General features: G+C 45.0%; 1 protein-coding gene across 2 annotated transcripts; it reads right to left on the bottom strand.

The window, feature by feature from the left end:
• Positions 1 to 94: 94 nt before the first annotated feature.
• Positions 95 to 9,293, bottom strand: septin2 (septin 2). 2 transcript variants are annotated; one of them, XM_080011656.1, is made up of 13 exons: positions 9,168 to 9,293; positions 8,179 to 8,221; positions 7,275 to 7,389; positions 6,069 to 6,155; positions 5,736 to 5,859; positions 5,482 to 5,616; positions 5,244 to 5,361; positions 4,779 to 4,880; positions 3,954 to 4,099; positions 3,560 to 3,682; positions 2,451 to 2,511; positions 1,569 to 1,653; positions 95 to 1,466 (listed from the first exon to the last, which is right to left on the bottom strand). In XM_080011656.1, the coding sequence occupies exons 2-12, from the start codon at positions 8,200 to 8,202 to the stop codon at positions 1,579 to 1,581; spliced, it is 1,110 nt and encodes a 369-aa protein (XP_079867782.1). In that variant the 5' UTR covers positions 8,203 to 8,221; positions 9,168 to 9,293; the 3' UTR covers positions 95 to 1,466; positions 1,569 to 1,578. The 2 variants fall into 2 exon arrangements, with proteins under 2 accessions (XP_079867782.1, XP_079867783.1); XM_080011657.1 differs by having other exon boundaries at positions 3,599 to 3,682.
• Between the last annotated feature and the right edge of the window lie 7,990 nt (positions 9,294 to 17,283).

The following is a 17,283-nucleotide window of genomic DNA, read 5'->3' as shown; positions in this document are numbered from 1 at the left end:
GGGATGAATTGGCACATAGCAGTACAGTTATACTGTTCCAATAAAATCAAAATTAGATGAGGGGGGGGGGGGGGCAACATCACAAAGGGCAAACTTTAATAAAAACAATTTATTACAACATACGCATCAATACCTACTATTATTTGGTACTTTGTTATTAGATAAAACAGCATAAACTGGAATGTTAAAAACTCTTTTGGCCGGTGGGAGATCAGTTGGCTACTCCACCCAGGTGATCCAGTTGCTTCCCAATGCAGGGAAACCCGATTGAATAGATAAGTCTGGAGAAAGTAAATCCCCCCCCCCAAAAAAGCTTCAGAAGTAGGCAGTTTGACCTAAATAACAAAATCTCCTTCAGTCACTTGGCGGTGCCACCACCCACATACGCTCAAACCGTTGAGAAACACAAAAGGGCTTGTAACGTTTATAAAAAGGTATGAACCTGATTATTCACCCTCCACGAAACAGTCATAAAAATACGTAACGCGTTGTTTGTCGGCAGGCATGCATCGCTCTTAAATCTTACACTTGACAGGGTTAAAGTCTGCATCGAGTAACTTTACAATTTAGGAAAAAAAAAAATAATAATAATAATAACCTGGAGTGGGGAGGTTCAAAGCACCTTACGGAGGCACGTTCATGTCAAAATACCGTCTCCATCACTTGTCTAAAAGGAAGACTATGGGAGGGCAAGGGTCACAGTGCGTCTTCATCGCATCGTAGGAGTGGGTTTCCCCGCGCAGACGGCAAGCAGGGATCTTAAGGGTCAAGATGGAAATAATAACAAAACAGCCCAAAAACAGCACGTCACCCGGACATTTTTTCACCGCACACCTCCGCGTCGGGCTCAAGCGGCGTGGGGTGGGACGACAACACCGAAGGGACACCTTTTCCACCGCCATCCCACGCAAGACTTCGGAGAGGAACGTTGAATACGCGCATTGTTTTTGAAAAAGGAAAATAATAGTTGGCATGTGAACAGAGAGAAGAAGAAAATAGTTGCTTTTAGTGCCTTTTGCTCTTGACAAAACAAGCACTGTTCGTCTTTCACAGTAGTCGACTCTTCAAACGTTAGCATAGTTATAGTGGTTTTTTTAGGGCCTTAAGGACCTCTAAAAATAAAAAATTAAAAAAAAATCCTGGCAAAGTGAACAGTATTAAACATAAACCTCCATTTTCGGGGGGCAAAAAAAAAAAAAAAAAAAAAAGAGGCTAATTTTACTTCATTGGATTAACTGGCAAAAAAAAGTAAGAGAATTAAACAACTTGAAGCTTCAAAAATATGAATATCATAATCAGCAATAGGCAGGTATACATAAAGATAATACTGTATATAGGTATAAACAAATCCAAGTTCCAAATAAGAGTGAAGTAAACTAAGATAGTGGCAAACAGCACGGGTCAAGGAGCAGAGCCTCGCGGGATTCTTTTGGGCCTTCGACGTCTTCACGCCGCGGCTCAGAGACCTGAAAGAGAATGAATGCGGCGTCACCATCATAACTACACGTGGCAACGTGACTCACGATTAACAGGCCCCCCGCACGCGCGTTCCGGGGGGGCGGCCTCACCTCAGGCTTTTCACTGGTCTCCTTCTTCCCCTTGTTTCTGCATCTGCGCCTGCATCTTGGCGATCATTTCCTGCATTCTCCTCAGCTGCACGGGAGACACGGATGCGGCTTAGAAGAGCGCTCCGTCACACCGCGCAAACATTTACTTGAGCTATGTAGGCGGGCGGCCTTGCGTTAAAATTCCCCGCTCGGCTTTCTTTAGGGCCGACGATGGCATCAGCTTTGCATGGCACGACACATCTAACAAAGCAATAGACTCAGGAGATTAAACATAATTACAAGACCTGCAGACAGCCGTTAGATGTGCTAAGAAGGGCTCTAGAAGGCACGGACGAACCAGAGTGAAAGTGTGTCACTCTCCCGCTTGTGTACTAATAATATATATATATATATATATATATATATATATATATATATATATATATATATATATATATATATATATATATATATATATATATATATATATATATATATATATATATATGTGATCATAATAATTAAGTGATCATTTTGAATTAAATAAATACATAAACTACATAATCTCACCTTTTTGCCAACGAATGAACGTTGACAATTGACTTCAGAGGTTTATGGTCAATCAATTATTGGTGAAAAGTCATTAGTCTCTATTGGTTGAAGAGATATATTATTTGTAGTTAGTTATAGTTAGTGGTATATACGATGTTGAACCCAGTGTGTTTGGCTATGCACATGGTACTCAACAATTTCTAAATTGTTCACAGGTGGATTTTGGATTCTCAGCACCATATTAAAATCAAAAGATGCAAAAATGCAGTGAGTGACCCATAGGAGTCTGGTATGAACTGACGACGCGCGAGCACTCTGGCACTCCGTGGGCATCCCAGCGGAGCAGCTCACCTCAGCCTCCTTCTCCTGCAGGATCATGTCCTTGTCCATTTCCTCCGGCTCTGGATTCTTCCTGGAACAACCAGATAAATGTCCCGTTAGCGTGGCGCTCGGAGACAATAGAATAGAATAGACGTTTCCCATCTTCCAATATTATGAATCAATGTTAATTATCTCTGAGAATAATTTTACTGGAAATCCAAGAGCAGAGAAGCTTTTTTTCCCGCAGTGTTAATTTAAAATGAGTGAAAACAATTTTGAAAACATTTTAAAATGACTCAAAGGAAAAGGGTTTAGTAGAAGCTCCACGGTGTTCGGAGGCTCATTGTATGTGTGTGGAAAGTGCATGTAGCGTCATTTCAAGCAGTAATAAGCAGACAGCAGGAAAAGAAACATGGAGGGGGGTTGTTTCGGTGAAGTTTTGAAGAGTTCTTCTATGAGAGAATGTTTAAAGAGGTGAAAGGTGGGATCTACTACAAAAGCAAGCGAGAGAAGCAAGGTACGAGAGAAATGCAGCAAGCGCAGGAGGGGTCAGGAGAAGAGCAATACCTCCCCAATTTAAATATATTAAAAAACAACAAAACAAAAAAAACAGTACCTCCAAAAAGTCCAAACCCGGGATTGGACAAACCGAGAGCAGGCGGCCATCATCGGAAAGATGGCGAAACCGATAAGACAGGAAGACAGTAAAACCGCTCCCTTATCCCTGGGGCTGGCTTTAAGAGGAAGTCTCCCAGAATCCCTTTGGGCTAGTTTCAGGTTTAAATGACGGCGACTCCAACTCTATATTAAATGAGATGCATGATCATCCAGTCCACCTACCAGAGTTATTAAAAACAACACATGCTGTCAGACCGAAAAGACGCCGGCTGACACACAGAATGAGAATGATATTAAACTACACGTCAATGAGTTAGAGCTAATGTTCCAACGCTACAGGAACACGACGCTAGTCCGACACTAGACTGAGGCTGCGATGCGCTGTGATCTATGTTCCGTGTTCTTATTGCAAGTTTCGAGCTTTGTCTAGAATCGACTCTGGTGTTGCAGAGGTTTTTTTTTTGTTTTTTTTGGGGGGGGGGGGGGGGTGCAGAAAGTCAAGCAGATAGACAGTTACGTACGCAGGAGAGAGAGGCAGAATATAACCATGGGAGGACAACCTGCCGCCCCGCTTGAGGCGCTCTGAGCGGAAGTTCTCATAGTGCAGGTCCTGGGTCACCTCCTGCAGGTCCTGCATGTGGGTGCTGCAAAGGAGAGGGAGCAGCCCGCCAATAATCTTTTTTTTTTTTTTCCTTTTAATTAATATTGATTTTTTTAATCAATTCAATGGAAAGAAGTTACACGACGATACTGATAATCCATACATCAATAATCGCTGCAGAGGTCACGCGAGCAACTGACTTCAGGCTTTAACATTAAACCAACGGCAGGGGATACGAGAGCACTGCGTCTGCAAACCGAAATGTCAGAAAATGGGAATTCCCAACAGTCGCACGACTTTTCCCCGTCACTCACATCAGCATGGTGCGCAGCTTGAGGAAGTCGTTGTGCTCCGGGTTCTCCACCTCCACCACCCCCCAGGGGTACAGGCGGCCCCTCACCTTCTTCCCCTTGGCCTCGATCTGCTGGTTGGACCCCACCACCGCAAACGGGATGCTGGCCTGCGCGAGAGAGTGGTTTCAATGGCAGCGTGGTCATGGCTGAATCAGTCCTATAATTATAACACTTCAAATTACAAAGTAAACCTCTGTTTGCTTTCCTTTTGCTCACTATGAGGTTGGATTGGCTGAGACTGGACAGTGTATCCACAATATTATCCACTAGACAGAGGCTGGCGGAATTTAGCTTTGACGCGGCGGCACGTGAGGCTCTGCGAGCATGCAGCTACGACACAACTGAAAACACTGCATGCACAAACAACGCGGTTCAGAGAATTCCACCTTGTTGTCAGAAACGCAAAGCTCTCATAGCTGCTGGTAAAGCACTGTTCTTGGAGGGCTGATGCGGTGGATACACTGCAACCAGACAGGCGGATGGGGGTGATGTTCTTAAGAGGGTAGAGCTACAGAGCCAGACCAGACCGATAATGTTTTGGATCAATACGTGAGCGCGGACACTTTCCTCCACCAGACGTCACGTACATCCACCTGACGTGAGCTGGCAGACTTTCCTCCACCAGACGTCACGTACATCCACCTGACGTGAGCTGGCAGACTTTCCTCCACCAGACGTCACCGTACATCCACCTGACGTGAGCACGCACACTTTCCTCCGCCAGACGTCACGTACATCCACCTGACGTAGCTGTATTAGAAGAAAAACCGGCGGCGGAGGCTTCACCTTGAGGATCCTCGTCTGCTCCTTGAAGTCTTCGTCTTCATCGGACTCGGCGTCGGGGAGGTGGTAGATCTTGATGCCGTGTTCGTCGATCTCATCCAGGATCTACACAATGAGAGGAAAAAAAGAAAAAAACCCAAACAGGATAGAACACAAGTTCAGTGTTTGATAGTTACTCTGTTAAACATAGGTACTTGCAAATTCTTCTTTCTCTGTGATTGGACGAACTTGATTGTTATCATTGGCGAGAGGAAATTAACATCTTAATGAACACAGGGAAAACCAGCACAATGAAAAGCATTATTACAGGTTAGTGTCCCATAATGTCCTATATAATATTTTCTAGTGTGATATAAACAAATACTTTGGAAGCCTCGGGTGTGCTGAATTAACACTGCGTTTACGACTGGAAAAAAATGTATATATTAAAAATAATTCCAAGTACTGGTGTGTTATTTTGGGATTTACCCTGCGCTTGAGCCTCTCCCTCTCCCTGAGGGTGAGCGTGTCAGCCTTGGCAATCACAGGAACCACGTTGACCTTGTTGTGGATGGCCTTCATGAACTGGACGTCCAGAGGCTTCAGGCTGCGACGGACAGAAGAAGCCATGTCAAGAAAGGAAAGGATTAAATTCTTTTTTTTAAATAAACAGAACTTCACAGTGACAGCCAGTTATATCTGCGTTTATTCCTTGGTCAGGACTCACCCGTGGCCCAGCGGGGAGATGAAGTAGAAGCAGCAGTGAACTCTGTTGTCCACAATGTGCCTGCGGTTCAGCCCGCTCTCATCGTGCAGGTAGCGTTCAAACTGGTCGTCGATGTAGCTTATAATGGTGCTGAAGCTAAAGGGCGAAAAGGACAGCGCTTGAGAGCTTTCCACCCCCTCTCTGCATCTGCGTGAAATGCCGACATCTCAGACCGCCGCCGCTCTGATCAAAAATGACGTGAAAGGAACCCGTACCAGTCCTGGCTGTTGATGGCGTCGCCGTATCCAGGCGTGTCGACGACGGTGAGGCGGAGCTTCACTCCCCGTTCCTCAATCTCCACCGTGGACGCCTCAATCTGCACCGTGCGCTCAATCTTCTCTGTCGGTAGAAAGTAAATCACAGAAGGAGACGGCCGGTCAGGCTTTCAGGTCCGCATATTTTGGCCGCGTAAGGTGTTACTCCCGTGAGGGGGGGGGGGGGGGGGGGGGATAAGAGAGAGCACTAAAACCGGAAATAAACAGATAGCACAAAAGAAAAAAGGAATTCAATAAACAATGCAAGAGCCTCTGCATGTGTACATGATTTACCTGCAGCCCCAGGAATGACTCTCTCGGGGTAGAGGTCAGTGAGGAAGAGGCTGTTGATCAGAGTGGATTTTCCGAGCCCAGACTCTCCTACAGGAAACAACAGCGGTCAATACATTTGCAGTACGGAGAGCGACACAGTCCAGCTTACAAGTCAGTTTTCCTATTTCCGCCACGGTTTGAATTGAATGCTTATATTAACGCTTAGAAAGAAATACACAAACACAATACCATCACATCGCTTTCATCTGCTTTAAATCTCATTATACCTGACTGATGCTCCACTATTTGGAAGATTCAGTAGATTTAATTTCAGAATGGCACATGCGCAAATTTGTCAGTCTGCACGTTTGTGATGCAGTTACACATATAAGGAAGAGTTTGATTGGTTGAGTTTAACGGTTACGCGATGAATCTTTATGGTCGTTAAAAATGTGAATTCGGAGCAAATTACAGCTGAAGGGGGGCAACCAAAACTTAATGAAATTAAATGGAAAAAGTGATCCACAGCTCCAGCCACAGAAGGTTAAACAAGCACGACTAAAGTATTCCAGCAGTGAATGGAGAGGCAGGCCGTGTCCAGTGTGAATCAGTACCCCGAGGCCCAGAGGCTGCATTCCTCTCTGGTTTATTTTAAGGAAAGGGGATAAGCAGTGTACAAAGGGGGGGCTGCCTTTGTCCGACCTCACCCATCCAGTAAGAGAGAAAGAGAGAGAGCGAGAGAGGACAGGAGGAAGGGCTCCCACTTAAAATGTACACGGATGCTGACACCAGCTGGTGAAGGAGCAGGCATAACTAACACCCTTAATTAAAACATTCCTACCACCAAAACACTGTTATGAATATATCAACAAACCCTGAAAATAATGTCAACCACATAAAATCACTTTTGAGTAGAACAAGAACAATATAGAAGTTTCTTTTTTTACATAGATGATCATTGATTAACACTGCCCAGACATTATTTCCTCCAACAGTAAAGCCGTGATTTCCTCTTCCGCAGTCGAGGATTTCCAAAAATGTCTGTCCATATATCCGGGCTATGCTGGTGACTGGTTAGCACATTCTTGAAGTCTAACACGACTCATGAAAATCGTTTACAACATTCACAAAATTATTCTTCCAACCCAGAAATGGTCCAAACACCATGAACACAAGAAGGTCAATGGTGGGAAAGTGTCTGACAGGCGGTAGTCGCCATGAACTCACCGACGACCATGAGGGTAAACTCAAAGCCCTTCTTCACTGATTTTCGGTGAACCTGATTAGGCAGGTTGGCAAACCCAACATACCCTGGGGTTTCGGGGTTGGTGAACTGTCCCTGCTGTGGAAAGAGGATAATCAAAAAAGCATCGTATTTCATTGTATTTACTTAACTGAAACCTCTCTGTCTGAAAATATATTTAGTGTGGGCATATTTTAGATAAGGCCTTAGTTTTATTATTACTGTAAAATGACAGGCTGTTAATACTAAGTAGAAAAAAACAAAAGCATCTGCCAAGCAACAGCCATGTTTGGAGGGCTTGGCGTTGACTTCCAGCATTTACTGTGTATTTGCCAGAATCCTTGGTTCAACATTCCAATGTTTACAACCCTTTACTTTAGGTGTCTGCGGATGAGTAAGAGGGCTCACAGGCACAAATCGGTTGTAATCATTTAGGAACAGCTGGATCCAACAGTAAGGCGACAGCGAGTGATGTGGGAAAGAAGAGTAGGGGTTTCTAGAAAACGATCATCAGACGTGCGTTTAAACTGGTGTTTTTTTCCCCAATCACTGCGTGCCGTGAGTGCTCGCCAGGTGCGTGCAGTGACTTTTTTTCAAAATCTGTACTAAAATCAAAGATGGGAAATTAGCTCTTGCTATGTTCATCAGAACAAGCTCAAGTTTCACAGTGAAAGTGAGCACTATTAGTAAGTCATGATAATAAGCAGTTATACATGTCTGTGACCTCTTATGTGGTGGGATAGTGGTGTGCCGTATGATCATTTTCCTGTGCCGCGGCGGAAAAAAAAAACCCAGTTTGGAACCGCTTCATTAAACGGTGAGTGGTATTTGTTTCATTCCACCGGCATCGCATGGAAAACATCCATTGGGTTTTTCTCTGAGACTCACCTTCATTTTATCCGCCTGAGACATTATTCCGCTCTCGGGGAGTCTGCCGGGAGGGGGTGAAACAAACAAAACAAAACGTTCTAAATGAAAACACGAAGCAGCGACCTCCACTCGTCACTCAGCCCGAGTTCAGAGACTGTGAAATGGAGTCCAAGGGCTGTGTGAGAAACAGGAAGCGGTTTGCTCACAGGGTTCATTGTGACTGCACTGAACATGGACTGGGTTGGAGCGTGTTCCACTAAACCAGCGTTTTATCAACAGCTGTGCCGTGAACGTTTTCATTTGAAAACAAAATTATATATTATTAATAACAATAATAATAACGGAAATGAAATAAGAACAGCTTTGCAATTGAAACATTGCAGAACAGACTCAAGTTCCACACTATTAGTAGGCCACAATAATTAAACGTGACGATAATAAGCACATTTGTACGTGGTTGTGACGTGGTTTTGTTTTTTTGGACGTTTAACGCGGTTAACGGGAGTGATTATTTCATCTTCTGTCACGGCAGAGAAGGAAAAGATGGGAAACAATGCTCTAAACAATTTCATTTGGCGGTTGATGGCTAGACACTGTCTGCGTCTCTGCTTAGCTAGTTATTCAATGGGCTAAAAGAAGCAGCTGCTCGTGACTGTAAATCACAGATTTGGGCAGAAAGTTGCCGCTCGGCGCGCGTCCAGAGGGACAGGGGCTTGGGTGACACATCGCCGTCCGCTTGTTAAAGCGTTAGCTGCGGTGAACAGCGCGTCGCAAGCGGAGCCAGCCGGGGAGGCGTGGGAGCGGAGGCGTCCTTTTGCGGTGGAATCGATCGCTGACTCCCGACACACTCCTGGTTATTAAGCCCGGGGCTAACGAGCTAATCAGTGACCGCAGCGAGTGCCACGACGAGCCTCCCTTGCGAGTTTAGCCAAATTAGCCGCGGCGGGGACTGACGCGACGCGACGCGACTCGCCGTGAGACGGACCGCCGCAACGTTCAACGTTTACCTGAGGGTTTTTTTTTTTCCTGGATGAAACGCGGGGAGTTTGGTTTGTTTGGACACCGGAGACTTGCGGCGGACCCCTCGAATACTTCGGATTCCGGTGCGGGCTCCTTCCTCCGAGCCGATTCTGCGCGGCGGCGGCGGCGACTGACGACGATGGTTCGACTCTCTTTTGGAGATTCGTTTCTCGACGAGTCACTCGGTTTTAGAACGAGGCGTTCGCTTCTTTTCGACTCTTCGCTCGTTCCATTCCGTCGGTTGAAGCGGATGGGCTTCCCACGAGCAACGGACGAGTGTCACAAGACTGGGAGTGGAATTCTCGGGGGAGTCATTTAATTCGGTCAAAATGTGAGTCCCAGAATATATTAAAAAAAAACAAAAAAAAAACAAAAAACTTTTGGTCGAATCCTCTCGAAAAAACTATTGATTTTGTCAGAGACATGCAAAGCGTGACGCGTAAAAAAAAAGCACTTCCTTCTGTCATAATGGTTTATTTATGCGGTATGCATATCGACGTCAATTACGCCACGTGCCTTGGACCCCCCGGTCCTTTTATTTTTTTCCAGTTTGGGAGTCGCTTTTTGACCATTTCGAGTTATTTTGTCAGAGTGATTCGCGACACCCGAGTCGCGGTCGAAGATCCGCTCGCTCCGAACGAATCGTTCGCGAGTCTCGCGTCGCTGGCGTGGACCACAATGCACTGGGCGCGAAGCCGCGTGAATGGCCGCCGCTCCCCCTCCGCGTCTGAGGTCGTCAGCACGGCGGCGTTGTCATGAAAGCTCATCGAAAACATGCATCAGATGCATTTTCGGGGGATTTGGTTTCGTTATAAAAAAAACCAAGCAAGAACTAAGAACTGTGATTATTATTATTTTTTTTTTAACCTTTTTTTTTTCTATAAGGACTCCTGCCAAAACCTAAACTACAGCTCAGCGCACCCAACCTTTGCTTCCCAGCCTTATACTCTATACACTACTTGGTCTGGGAAACTAGTTTTGGGGTGTTTAAGATGTATGTATTTTTGTTGAAAAATATGCCCCACGTGTAATTTGCACCTTATTTTATATATCTTTAATATAATATAATATCTTTAATATATATTTAATATAATCAATAAATCACTGTCGTAATATGTATATTCTGACCTCAATACACTATAAGTGTGGCTCGTTGGTCTAGGGGTATGATTCTCGCTTTGGGTGCGAGAGGTCCCGGGTTCAAATCCCGGACGAGCCCTCCCTTTTTTTTTTTTTAATTCATCCTCGTTTAGAAACTTCTATTGATTTAAATGGCGCGGACGGATTTTTGAGGAAGCTTCGCGGCTCTTTACGTTCTCGTTAATCGTTCGTCGACGACCCCGTTCGACGCCTTTGTCTTGTAGCCGGAGTCTGAGCGCTGCCACCCTGTGGTCATCACAGTTGTGTGAAAGAAGCGTTCAGACCCTTCACCCAACTACAAATACCCCGACGCAAAATGACGGCAGCGTAAGAGAAAGTACCGCATTGACGTTTCCATCTTAAGTAAAATATATAAACATATATAAGTTCTTATCCTAAATGTACTTAAAGCACAGTAACACTAACACCCAGTCATATCCAGTGTCCTGGTACAACAGAGCCTATAATAAGTCTTCCGACGGTACCCTTTTTCACATATAGTGTGGAGCTAAAAAAAGTATAAATATTTGCTCTGAAATGTAACAAAGTAAAAGTCTCAGAAACGGAACATCCCTCAATGAATACAGATCATTTAAAAGAAGTACTTAAGTACAGTAACAAAGTACTTAGTTACTTTCCACCTCTGAGTGATCGGTACCCCCATATGAGGGCAAATTAATATTAATTAAGTGTCTTTCATTTTTGCCCATTCCCCACTGTCCTGTTACATATCACCACGTGTACATGACCTATTACTATTTTTATTATTACACATCACACAACGCTTTGGACAAATAAACCTACTGAAATGCTGTGGTCAATTGAGAGCGACAGCGGCCACTGAGTCCACCCCACCACACCTGCACAAGCAGTCCAGTGCGAGTTATCACTTGATTCCAGAGGTCCCCGAAAATAAATGTGACTTATTCAATAAACATAATCATATTTCCCGAGACCACCTGCCGACGCTCGTTTCCGAATATAATGTCGCTCCGGTGGCTCACGGAGGCTTTGGAAATGTGCTCAATTTCACGCTTGTCTGTCGCTCCCCAGCGGGGGCTTATCGCGGCGCTTTCTGTTGTTGCGGCGTCTCCGGCTCCTTCCCCTTCCCCGTCGGGGCTCGGGGGGCAGCGCCCGCTCGATTTAGGGCGGCGAGGCCGTCCGTCGGTAAACACCGGTCCCTCCTCCTCCTCCTCCTCCTCCTCCTCCTCCTCCTCCTCCTCTGTCGCAGGGAGCACCCCGTCCCCGCAGGAGGCACAGCGATCTCGTTATGCCCTAAGCCCCTTTGGTGGCCGTACACCCCGTCATTGTGAGGAGGGCCTCGGATTAACGCGGAGGCAGGAAATGAGGCGGTGCTGAAAAACCGCCGCTCGGATGATGGAAGCGGCGTCGCTCGCCGAATGCTCGGCCTGGTCACAAGCAGGGGCGGCGAGGGGTGGGGTGAAAGGGCACGACGTTAAGAACAACGCGTAGTAGCCTCCGTGTGACACCGGGATCAAAACTCAAAGGTTACTGAGCCTGTTGTCTGTGAAAAAAAGAAAGGGTGGCGTAGCGGGGCGCTTTAACACACGATAAACACTTACGTATGAGTAGAATTATAGACTATAACAAAATACCGACACACAAAAAATGAAAGTGAGCAATTGACATCAATGACTTCCACCTAAGAATATTATGTACTCTATGATGACACACACACACACACACACATATATATAATATTACATTATATTATATATATATATATATTATTATATATTATATATATTATATAGATTACATTTCACTGCATATATGTATGAAAGTATGTATATGTAAGTGACGAATAAAAATCTTCAATCTTGAATCTTGAATATATATATATATATATACACACACACACACACACACACACACACATATATATATATATACAAGAGATGGGGAGAGGAGGAATTAAATGTATACTGAAAACAGTCTCACAGGCTTGTTTGCTCAAGCCCGTGAGCGTCTGGGGTAGCGGGGCGCTTTGAAACACACGATAAACACTTACGAATGAGTAGAATTATAGACTATAACAAAATACCGACACACAAAAAATGAAAGTGAGCAATTGACATCAATGACTTCCACCTGAGAATATTATGTACTCTATGATGACACACATATATATATATATATATATATATATATATATATATTATATATATATATATATGAATAGTCCATATATATATATATATATATATATATATATATATATATATATATATATATATGGACTATTCATATATATATATATATATATATATATAAGAGATGGGGAGAGGAGGAATGAAATGTCTACTGAAAACACGTCTCACAGGCTTGTTTGCTCATCAAGGAGGGCACCGGCAGGAACACGAGTGGCCTCTCGTCTCTTTTATTCAAAGAAATGTGCGAAGTCGAGTCCCTTGCAATATTTTGGAGATTGGCGATGGAGTGGTCACGCTGTCTTCCGCATTGAAAGACAACGTGACCACTCCGTCGCAGAATCACAGTCTTAAGTGAGTTTATTCTGGCGAACACATTTACACGTACAAGGAGTGAGGAGTGATGTGTTTCTCTATAGACAATTGGCGTTGGTCTGGAAAAAAAATAGAACAGAATTTTAAAAACGACTTTTTATAAAGGTATGCAAAGATAAAAAAAATGAAAAAAATAATAATTTCCTCCGATCCCTTTCCACATGAGATGTTCTTAGATAAGGGGGTGAAATAGAAGTAGAAAGTAAACAGAGGCAGAAAGCATGGGGATAAACTAGTAACCTTTATCTAAGTATTTACAGTTTGTAACCATCCTAAATCAAACCTCATTCAGTCCGAGACCCCTCATTCAAGAGTAACAACCCCACAATGATTTCCCTCATTTACTGTATTTATCGGCTGTAGGCTCCATTGTCTTTGTCCGAATTGGTTCTATTTTCATGAAATGGTCACATAGGCTTTTGTCACAATTCCTATTCAAACCGACACTCGGGTGGATCTTTGAACAAATATCCGTCCATTAGGAAACATGCGCCTCACATCGTCCGGGACCTTGCGACCTCCCCCTGTAGTCTCCGGCGGGGCCCACCCGTGGGGGTCGGTCACCCCCGCGTTGGGAACCACTGATCTACGGCGCATGACCTGTGTCTTTATCCCCGGTGTGTGTCGGATGTGATCTTTAAATTGTGTTTCCCGTCGGCAGGCAGTGGCCATGCAGAGGCTACAAGGATCAGTGAAGATGACGGATGCCCCTCACCGCTTTGCTCACTTTAGTTGGTTCCTTTAACAAGAATCCAGAGCATCCGGTTGAAACTCTGCTCACACTACCTTCTTCACATTTTGTCATTCCGTTTTCCTATTTCATCATAGAATGGATCCGTACAAGTTCGAGTTCAGTGCTTTCATAAAGAGAATGATATGTTTTCATGGTTTTTTTTTTATCTCCATGCTCCAATGCCACGATCTCCCTCCACACGCACGCACGCACACACACCTTACTCCTGTCTTCGTGATGAACTTTATGACTCCGTGTGAGGTTTAATCATCTCTACACATTAGTTTCTCCTCCTAACCTTCAGAACTGGACTCAGATAACTTCCCGAACAATGGCTCATTTACATACAGTAACAGCTTGTCTTTGAATCGGAGCGTCTTAATACCTCAAGGTATTAATGGATAATCCCTCCGCAGTCATCTTCTCAACTGTCAGGATGTTCTAGTTTCAGCCACACGCGGACCCACCGGCGGCCCGGATGTGACTCGCTAATTAAAGCTATTAAAATGGACCAATGCAGCTCCTCATCCTTAAGGACTCCGTTTATGAGGTTATTTTAACATTTAGATTGTGTTTGCTAATGGAAATATCTTGAGATCCCGATACATATTATATACACACACTTTTTATTTTTCGATGCCGATACTGACATCTTGAGTATCTGCCACTCGCGACAACACCTCGAAATCTATCTCTTTATTGCTGCGCTGCGCTTCAGATGGCCGTCGAAAAGTACCGTGCTCAAACCGCTAAAAGGCTTATATAAGCAGAGCCTGAAAGAGCAAATTTGTGTGAAAATTGAGCATTTAAAGGTGCAGTGTGTAGAAATTACGGAACGGGCTTGGCAGAAATGGATTAAAATGTTCATAAGTATGTTTTAATTGGTGTATAATCCCATGAGAATCGTTGTGTCGGTGTTGCCTTAGAATGTGCTGTTTGTACCTACGTGGGGAGCGGGTACGCTTCCACGGAGGCCGCCATGTTGCAACGCCAGTGTTTGCCCAGAACAGACAAACACTGGCTCCAGAGAGGGCGTTTTCGCGACCACCGTAACCACTAATGTTGTGCAGCTCTCCCTCGTGCCACCCAAACAGCTCTGCCCCGTGGAGGCATGGACTCCACAAGACCTCTGAAGGTGTCCTGTGGTATCTGGCACCAAGACGTTAGCAGCAGATCCTTTAAGTCTTGGAAGTTGTGAGGTGGGGCCCCCATGGATCAGGCTTGTTGTTCCAGAACATCCCACAGATGCTCCATCGGACCCACATGATGTAGAAGAAAACGTGATTCATCAGACCGGGCCACCTTCTTCCATTGCTCCATGGTCCAGTTCTGACGCTCACGTGTCCATTGTAGGTGCTTTCAGTGGTGGACAGGGGTCAGCATGGACACTCTGACCGGTCTGCGGCTTCACAGCCCCATACGCAGCAAGCTGTGACGCACTGTGTGTTCTGACACCTTTCTATCATAGCAACATTAACTTTTTCAGCAACTCGGGCTACAGTATCTCTTCTGTGGGATCAAACCAGACGGGGTAAACTTCACTTGCCACGCGCATCAATGAGCCTTGGGCGCCCATGACCCTGTCGCCGGTTCACTGGTTGTCCTTCCTTGGACCACTTTTGGTAGGTACTAACCACTGCATACCGGGAACACCCCACAAGACCTGCTGTTTTGGAGATGCTCGGAGTCGTCTACCCATCACAATTTGGACCTTGTCAAAGTGTCTCAGATCCTTATGCTTGCCCATTTTTTTCTGCTTCTAACACATCCTCAAGAACTGACTTCATTCACTCTACCTAATATATCCCACCCCTTGACATGTGCCATTGGAACGAGATATACTTAATATACAGTGTATGTGTATATATGTATATATGTATATATATATATATATATATATAGAGAGAGAGAGAGAGAGAGAGAGAGAGAGAGAGAGAGAGAGAGAGAGAGAGAGAGAGAGAGAGGGAGAGAGAGGCGTATAAATGAACTCTATTGCACTACTAATTCAAACAAAAAATTCTCTTAAGTGCCAAGAACGGCAGTGGCCTTAAGATGAGTAAAAAGCTGGAACCCTTAGCTGAGCCTTCCTTGCCGCACGTGCCGCTCCCAGCGTCTCACCTCCTTACTCGCTCTGCCATTTAAAGTAAGAGGCGGCCTGCTTAGCCGGCACCTTTCACTTTTCAAGCAGCACTTAATTTACTGCAGGGACATTTTAAATCTCCTGCCTGTATGGCACTGAGTCGCTGACAAATGCCCGGTTGCAAATGCATCTTATTGACTGCTGACTGGGTTGTATTACAAGCCGACTGATACGGCCTGCCACCGTAATGTGGCCCTCAGGTTTATCCTTAGATGTCGGCGGAAGTGTATTAATTTAGACTAGTTTTGGTATTACAAGACCATACTGACTCTCTCTCTCTCTCTCTCTCTGTCTCTGTCTCTCTCTCCCCCTCTCCCTCGCTCTCTCAAACCCCCCTCAGGATGGGAGCTATCTGCGACGGAGCAACAGCATATTCCACCATCAATGTGTCAGGGGGAAAGCTATTAAAACCGCTTTACTTTTCCTAAGCATCACAAGAATAAGCAAGAGATTTAGTGCAATCCCCCCACCCCTCCGCCCCCGCCCCCGCCCCCGCCCCCAGAGCCCAGGAAATCTTGTGGATTTTCCCCCTTCATATGTTTCCTAATGTACCGCTCAGAAGTGTCAGAAACTCAGTCTTGTCGGACTTTGAAAGGTTGTTATTTCCTGCTTTTTTTTTTTTTTCCTTCCACCTTTCTCCGCGGGCCACCGCGCGTTTCTGTGTATTTCCGGGAAGCCGCAATGACAAAACTTGGGAGTACGGCCTTTGTCGAAACTTCCCCAATGCCGAGCCGTTCTCCGCCGAAGATGAAAAAAGGGTCTTTAAAAATCTGCCCTGCCCCGTTTACCATTAAAAATCGGCGTGGCTACTCAGACAGAAGTAGACGCCACATCCCGTGCCTACGTACTTCATGGATACATCCCCTTCCCCAATCCGTCAGAAAATTCCACGCGACGCTATTGCCGGAATACATTATCATAGTGACCTATAGGGGAACCGCGGCACGCCAAGTGGGATCCGGCGATAACGGGGACGTCGCTTTCGACCCTACAGCGGGCGCTATCTCTAATGAGGTCCTCAGCCTTACTTTTATCAACTCCTGGCCGTGTTGTCCATGTATTACGATCTTATCTCCGGCGTGAGGAGGGTCTGGAAACTCGTATTTTGCGTGTCAATAATTCATTCTCGTCCCGCGCTCTGCCCTCTGCTTGACCGTGAAAACACTTCTCAGTGGAGATCAGCGATGAAGTAAGTCATCTCTCTCCGCAGTCCCAGATTTTTTGGGTCTGGGAGACGTACGAGGCAGGGGATTTTTTTGTTTGTTTTTTTTCCTTTTGTTTTGTTGCATTTTTTTTCATTGAATGTATATATTTATTAGCGAACCTTTGCTTTTAGATCAGTCACATATGCCATTCGTATTGCTTTTAGATGATGAACAAGATATGTTTAACGACAAGAGGAAAAGGTCACCTCGCATGTTTAAAAGATGCGAAACCCAGAGTTATCGCCTTATTTGACTTTATATTGCATAAGTATTTTGTTAATTAATGAGTTCAAGGAGCGTCAAATCTTACTGTTTGCATTTCTTACGGCAACACAGCGT

The sequence above is a fragment of the Zeus faber genome (genome assembly GCF_960531495.2).
Source record: "Zeus faber genome assembly, chromosome: 12".
Taxonomy (NCBI): Eukaryota; Metazoa; Chordata; class Actinopteri; order Zeiformes; family Zeidae; genus Zeus; species Zeus faber.
The sequence above is the reverse complement of the archived record's forward strand: the minus strand, read 5'-3'. Positions and strand labels throughout refer to the sequence as shown.